Source organism: Nematolebias whitei, chromosome 4 (genome assembly GCF_014905685.2).
Source record: "Nematolebias whitei isolate Nwh7 chromosome 4, NemWhi1, whole genome shotgun sequence".
Classification (NCBI taxonomy): Eukaryota; Metazoa; Chordata; class Actinopteri; order Cyprinodontiformes; family Rivulidae; genus Nematolebias; species Nematolebias whitei.
In genome coordinates this window covers 34,611,343-34,619,100 of record NC_056501.1, presented here as the reverse complement: position 1 = coordinate 34,619,100, position 7,758 = coordinate 34,611,343, and the positions used below count along the sequence as shown (strand labels likewise).

The window sequence follows — 7,758 nt, the reverse complement described above, 5'->3', positions numbered from 1 at the left end:
ATATGCTAATTTTTTGGGACAGGCATTTTGGGTTTTCATGAGCTGTATGCCATAATCATCAGTATTAAAACAATTAAAGACCTGAAATATTTCAGTTGGTGTGCAATGAATCTGAAATATATGAAAGTTTCATTTTTATCATTACATTATGGAAAATAATGACCTTTATCACAATATGCTAATTTTTTGAGAAGGACCTGTACATGTTCTCGTTGTATCTCGGTGCAATGATAATAAAGCTTTTTCTGATTCTGATTTAACCTTCATTCATGCTTGTGACCAAATATGCATCGTAATTTCATTCTGCAGTGCATCTCTCATTTATGTTGAATGACAATAAAGACAATCTGAATCTGAATTTAACCAAACCCCATTGAGATCACCAATCTCTTGCAGGGGGGGACCTGGGCCTGAAGACAGCATGTGTTTTGGACTGTGGGAGGAAACCAAGGAACATGTAGAAACCCCACCTAAACATAAGAATATGCTGAAAGACCCCAGGTCCAACCAGGGTTGGACCCCAGATCTGACCAGGGATCGACCCCACATCTGACTAGGGGTTGAACCCACGACCAGCCAGAGGTCGACCCCAGGTCCGACCAGGGATTGACCACAGGTCCAATCAAGGTCAAGGTCAAGGTGCCTTTATTGTCATTCACACCACATGTGGTACATGAAGTGGAACAAAACAATGTACACAGGGTCCCAGTTACTTCCAACAAAAATATAAATTGTAAAGAAAAACAGTAGTAAGATCCAAGATATGAACTAAGAAATATGCTACACTAAGAATATACTAAGCAATAAAAGTACAAAACAATGTGCCAAACAACAACAGCACGAACATGAGTCTGTGTGAGCAGATGAGGATACATGAACACAGCAACATGAAATAATCAGGGGTCAACTCCAAGTCCAGCCAGGGGTGGACCGCAGGTCAAACCAGGGATTGATCCCTGGTCCAACCAGGGATTGAACCCACTGGCTTCTTGCTGTGAAGCACCTGTGCTAACCACTAAGCTGTCACGTTTAGATAAATTACAAACATCATGAAATATGCACTATAATAAAAAAGCAATGACATACATGAAGTGACAGAGATAGAGCTTTACTAGCCCGACACATTTCCAACAGTGTCATCCACCTGACATCATACGTTCAAATACTTCTCGATGCAGGAAATACATTATTTTACTTACTGTTGCATCACTATAATGGTTGTTATACTGAAAGTAATTTATCGTTTTCTCTGTGCAGCAGAGTTCAGAGACAGTGGGAGCTGCTTCACGCTGCATTTTGTCCATGGTGAGTATTTCCCAGCGGCGCCGGATTCATTTTTGAGGTGGGAGGGCCATGAGGGTCTTTACCCTGATTCATGCTCAGTAAATCAGGTAGAAAAATCCAACAACGTTAAGTCAGGTCCAGGTTCTGTTTGTATTCACTTCACTGAGCTGGAGCCCAGCCACAGATTTATTGTTTTTCATGTTTTGGAGTTAGATTATTACATGCAGTTTCTGTCAGTTTAGTGCCGAGCCCCGAGGAACATTTTATTTGGCCCAAAAACAATCTGATCTGAGTTTAGCTTCTGTAAAACATAAATTACACAGAGAATTTCATTAAAATGTATGAAAACTAAAAGGCCTTGCCCTGAAGCTTTTTGATGTTTAACTGCTGTGAAACATATGAGTCAAATCAAAGAGCTGGTGTCAGACTTCAGCTGAGCTCAAACATGAGATCATCTGCTCAGCTGAGTCAGATGTGCCTGTGTGTACAAACTGAAACACACTGTTATACATCAAATGCCTTAATGCATAAATGAGCATTTAATACCAAAACCAGTGTGCAATTACAGAGTTAAACCATTAGGGTGTAACGGAAATAAAAACCTCACGGTTCAGTTTGATACAGATCTTTTTGCTCAACCAGTTTCTCTACCGTTGACTGGTGTGACAAGAATTGTACATTTACATTTTTAGGTTTTCCATGCAGATGAGTTGCCCAGCCAGATATGTGCTTTTGTGTTTGCTTTTTATACATTGCAGTCTGATGTGACTTTGCACCTCCTCACTTTTTTTTTTCATTTAGCCTTTATTTATACAGGAAGTCTCATTGAGCCACAATAACTCATTTTCAAGAGAGATCTGTTTAGGGAGCAGATGGGGGTTAAGGGCATTGCTCAGGGGCCCAGAGTGGGGCGAATGAGGGTGGAGGGAGGTGTGGGAGTTCCACCTTTTCCACTAACATTTTGATGTTTACGGTACCGGGAGTTGGACCTGCGTCTTGCCGATCACAGGCCCATCTTCTAGCCTTTTGCTTTTGCTTGTCCATCTTTCTAACTTTTGGTGTCTCTCAGTGTAGCGAGAAAAAAAGCAGAAGCCTTGGATGAGTCAGAAATATCTGGAGATCTTTATATCTGTAAACGTATATCTCTGATATCTGATATACTTCTTATGAAGTGTTTGCTGTTATAATAATAGTTCTGGTTGTTGAGAATGGTTTAGAGGTAGATGAATGTTTCTTCATACTTCTTTTTACAAACTACACAGAATCCCAACATGTAGCTTTTGTTCACTTTTCCATCCTGGTGGTCCTTACATCCTGATGCTGCTCAATAACCCTGGTATATGAATCTAACCAGGTCCCCTGGACGGATTCTTCTTGTTGAAACGTTTCGTCTTTTGTCCTCTATCCATCCAGAGGACATGTTGTTCATTGGTATTATGAGTAAGTGTTGTGTGCACATCTTGTTGTAGGTAGCTCAAATCTCACTCTCCACTGTAGTTTGTCACATACTGAACATATTGTAAAACAACACTGTCATTATGTGACACATACCTGTACCAAGCTGGAAAACCTTTATCCTAAATTTGTTACATATATTATCATATATTATACTGTCCAAAAGATGCAAACATCAATGAATTCACTTAAAGAAATAGATTTTGGAATTGTCCTGTGTATCTATCATATGGCTGTTCACCCAGCAGTGATTTTAGGTTTTATTTTTATTTTGGGTTCATTTGTTCAAAACACATTTCTGCCAACTCTAGTTTTACTGAATACATTCACTTACTTCATGTAAGATCTTCAGGCCTAGGCCTCCCTTGCAAAAGAGATGTGTGATCTCAATGGGATTTGCCTGGTTAAATAAATGATAATAATAATAATAAAGATATGCCTTGTGAAAACTGGAAATGGCTTGTTTCTTGCTAAATACATTTATAATGAGGCAGTGACTGAGTGCTTTGTCTTTTTTGTTCCACAGGAAAATTGACACGTGGAACAGAAACCTGATGGTGTCGGCCTCCATTTATGTGTCTGATGCTTCACGATGACTTAGAGGACGCTTGACCGGAGGGTCCCCTGATAACACTTCAGATGTCCAGATTTCTGCTCTGAAGCCGCTCTCCTGACTACATTAGTGGGTTGTATTTTTTTGGAGACTGCTCACTGTCTGATTCATCGCTATGGCTAGCCTGGTGATCAACGAAACTGGGATGGAGGACTGTGGGATTGATGACTCCTTCAAGTACGACCTGTACGCTTCAGTTTACAGTGTGGTCTTTATCTTAGGCCTGGTAACCAACTGTGCGGCCCTCTTTGTGTTTTGCTTCCGGATGAAGATGCGCAACGAGACCACAATGTTTATGACTAACTTAGCATTGTCAGATTTAGTTTTTGTTTTTACTTTGCCATTCAAGGTTTTCTACAATGTCAATCGAAACTGGCCATTTGGAGATGGATTGTGCAAGGTTTCAGGAACAGCTTTCATCACCAACATCTATGGCAGCATGCTTTTCCTCACTTGCATCAATGTAGACCGCTTCCTGGCCATAGTGTATCCTTTCCGCTCGCGCACCATCCGCACTCGCAGGAATGCAGCAATGGTTTGTGCTGCTGTATGGCTGACCATTGTGGGTGGAGGAATATCTGTGACTTTCTTCTCTACCATCAACAGCAAACACAGAGCCACTACATGCTTTGAAGGCTTTTCAAAAAAAACCTGGAAGACCTATCTGTCTAAAATCACCATCTTCATTGAGGTAAACACAAACATGTCTACAAATATAGTCAAGGAAAAAAAGGAAGTCCACACCTTTCCTTCACTGGTGTTTTACATATCAGGACATCACAAAAAATGATGTGGTGATTAGAAGCTTCTAAAATCATTTTGAACCTAACGTCAAGTGAACAAAGCAGTCAATCTCTTCATGTCAGTATTGATTAAACAACCAAAATGGAAAAGGGGTGTGAAAAGTTCAACCATGTAGCTTTTATAGGATTTAAAAGAAAAAGAATCAGCCAAGTTCAGTTACTCACATGTATTGATTACATGATCAACTGCAAGTGAAACCATATTTTATAAAAGCAGGAGCTTTTTACAGTTTACTGAGGCAGATCATTTTGTGTGCTAATAAAAAGTCAAGTGGAAAGACATCAGCGATGACCTTAGAGAAGCAACTGTTGCTGTCTGTCAATCTGAAAGAGTTTTAAGATCATTAAAACAAAACAGGGTCAACCATTCTACAGCAAGAAACATTATTCACTTGGGATGGGGGGTGGAGAATTTGGCATTTGCCAAACTTTTCAGGAGTAGAAGTGACAGAAAACTGACCTCAAAGTCAGACAGTGCAAAGCTCTGAGAAACAACCAATAACAAACAAGAGTTCCAATTCAGACTCTACAGACTCTACTATTAGTCTCTTTAGAATGATTTGTTCAATTAGCTTTGTATAGATCTAGTAGAGCGCTGTATGAATGGGTACACAAGGACACAGATTGTAGTGTACAGCGCTTTGAGTGTCTTGATAAGATAGAAAGGTGCTATATAAGTACAGTCTATTTAAATGAAACAAAACACTTCTTGAACAATGTCCTTCCAACAGATGAAACCAAAGTTTATATGTTAACACGTAATGCACAGCAACATGTTTGGCAAAAACCTACAGCATATCAGCAAAAACGTGTCATACCAAATGTCAGGCATGGGTGGAGGAGTGGTGATGAGTTTGCAGTGGACCTGGACACCTTGCAGTCATTGAGTCAACCATGAACTCCTCTGCAGACCAAAGAAAACTCCAATCTGATAAACTTAGCTCAAACTGGGTCATAATAAAAGAGCAATGATCCAAACACAACAGCAAATCTACAACAGAATGACTGAAAAAAAAGAGTTGAGGTGTTATAATGGTCCACTCGTGTCCAGACCTCCACCTGATTGAAAGGGTGTGATGGAACTTCAGAAACACATCACACAGCCACAAATCACAAAGAACTCAAGACATGTTGTAGAGAGGAGTGGGCTAGAAGTCCTTCTACAACTATAAAGGAGACTGATAAAGACTGAAAAAAATAATGAAAGTTATTGTTGCTAAAAAAAATTCTGCAAGCTGTCAATCATGGAGTGAACTTCATTTTTCCATGTTGCCTATGTTTTTGTTTCATAAATACAGTAGAATCTGTACATTTTCCTACAATTGAAGTTAGAGTTTAATCATTTTAGAACTTGGTAAAAAAAAAAAAAACAACGTATTGTTTTAAATGATGTCCTGACATATAAAACCAGAGGGTGGATTATTTTTTTTTAACCCTGTCTGCATGCATCAGTTGGACAGTTTCTTTGTACGGGGCTATAAGATTAAACTCTTATTTCATTTTTTTCTGCCCCCCACCCCCCACCCCCAGATTGTAGGTTTTCTCTTCCCTCTTTTGGCCAATTTAGTGTGTTCCTCACTGGTTCTACGGACGTTGCGCCGCCCAGTGACTGTTGGTCATGGATGTGACAGCAAGAAACGTGTCCTGCGAATGATTGTGGTCCATCTAACCATTTTTATCATCTGCTTTGTGCCCTATAACTTATTGCTCTTCCTGTATGCCCTTGTGCGAACCCAGGCCTTGGCTAACTGCACTGTGGAACGCTTTGCCCGAACACTTTACCCCATCACCCTGTGTCTGGCCAGTCTCAACTGCTGCCTGGATCCCGTGGTTTACTATTTTACCTCAGAGAGCTTCCAGAAGAGCCTAACAATCAGTGGCAAAGGGTCTGGATCACGCCCTGAGAGCATCCCCCGCAGCGACACTGAGACACAGTACACAATACAAAATCTTTCCACAGACACACAGACTGTGGCCAGCAATGGAAAAGAGACAACAATATCTGACAGTCAGTTATGACTCAACCTGGTTGGGAAAAAGTTGGTTCTGAAGAACCTTTGAACTTGAACAATGAAGCAACAGGCTGTTTGATTGTGGACGTGACAAACAAATAGCTCAGCAGATTAGTTAAGCCTTGAGGTAAGTCTTGACGTATGGCCTGAGCTTTATAAATAAATCCACTCCTGGAGAGCAAAGGAATGTATCTGTATTTGTTCTGAATGAACATTGTGGGGCCACATAGCCACCAACACTTTGATCATTGTGATAGTCAAGATAGAAAAAGAGCCTCCAAAAGAGACTGCAGTATGACAACATCCAGGCTTAACCCACACAAAGCATTATACATTGTCCATAAAATGGAAATCCCTTTCCATTTCGTGGACACATTTAGTATTTTATAACTTTTAGATTATGAGTCTTAATTCTAACGGCTTAAACAATATTTTGTATTTTATTAGATATCAATGACACTACTTGTGAGATTTGTGGTTACTATGTACAGTATATAAATCTGTTGATCTGCTGAGTGAAATGTTGAAGTGATGACACTAAATTCCTTTCTTGAATGTTTTTTGAGATCGCATTCATTATTTCCCTCCAGCAGCATGTTCAAAACTGCTTTGCACTACCACACTCTGTTTGAAGGACTAAATTCTGAACTTGTGGGGTTGTTTTACTCCAACTCAAGTTTATTTTTCTGTTATCTCTGTGAGCACAGCAACAAGGCAGGAGCAAACCCTAATTTATTTGAGGACCCTTGCCTGTTTGCCGTGTCGCAGGCCAAACGCTCATTATGACTTAAGCAATGGTCTATTGTTTGCCTCTGAATGGGGCTCTCTGCCTTAAGCTGGCATTAAACTGCAGATCTGCACCAAGTCTCTTACACACAGCAAATATGCTCACATTCCAAAGCACAAATGAACAGTCTTGACTGTTTGCCCAAAATCATGCTTACACAACAAAAGCATGAAACAGAAATGAGTCAGCAGATCCAAAAACAGGAAATGCTGGTCAACATGTGTGGACAAATTTGTGGAGTACTTTTTGGATGAAATGCTCTAAATCTGACATCAGGCTCCCAGTGAAATATTGGTCACAACATGGAAGGGAAGGGAAGTCTGAGATTGTCATCATTATATGTTCCCATACGTTGGTGAAATTGGTTCTCTGCATTTAACCCATCGCACCTGGGATACACCCAGGTGGAGCAGTGGGCAGCTATGTAAGCTCCCGGGGAGCAGTTAGGGATTGGGTGTCTTGCTCAGAGACACCACAACATGTGGGAATGGCTGGGGATCGAACCTGGGACTTTCTGGTCCCAAGTCAGCTGCGCTAACTCTACTCCATCTCAGCCCCAGCTCATAAAGGGATAAAATAAACTCCATGGATTAAAGTTCTCTGTCGATGCAATGAATTCCCATCATCTGTAAAAATGAGGAGGGGAAGAAAAAGCGTTTTGTAGTGGTCTTGTTAAAGCCATCCAATCTAATGATGATGATACAGGAATTGCATAATTAATTAATTAAACTGAAGCTGCTATAAACCAATAAACAGAACCAGAGTCACAGTTTGAACCAGTCAGAGCAAAGCAGGGTGGGGCCT

General features: G+C 40.5%; 1 protein-coding gene across 1 annotated transcript; it reads left to right on the top strand.

The window, feature by feature from the left end:
- Positions 1–3,408: 3,408 nt before the first annotated feature.
- Positions 3,409–6,174, top strand: lpar4 (lysophosphatidic acid receptor 4). Its single transcript, XM_037675997.1, has 2 exons — positions 3,409–4,043; positions 5,686–6,174. Exons 1-2 carry the CDS (start codon positions 3,468–3,470, stop codon positions 6,172–6,174), a joined length of 1,065 nt encoding a protein of 354 aa, XP_037531925.1. The 5' UTR covers positions 3,409–3,467.
- The last annotated feature ends 1,584 nt before the right edge of the window (positions 6,175–7,758 follow it).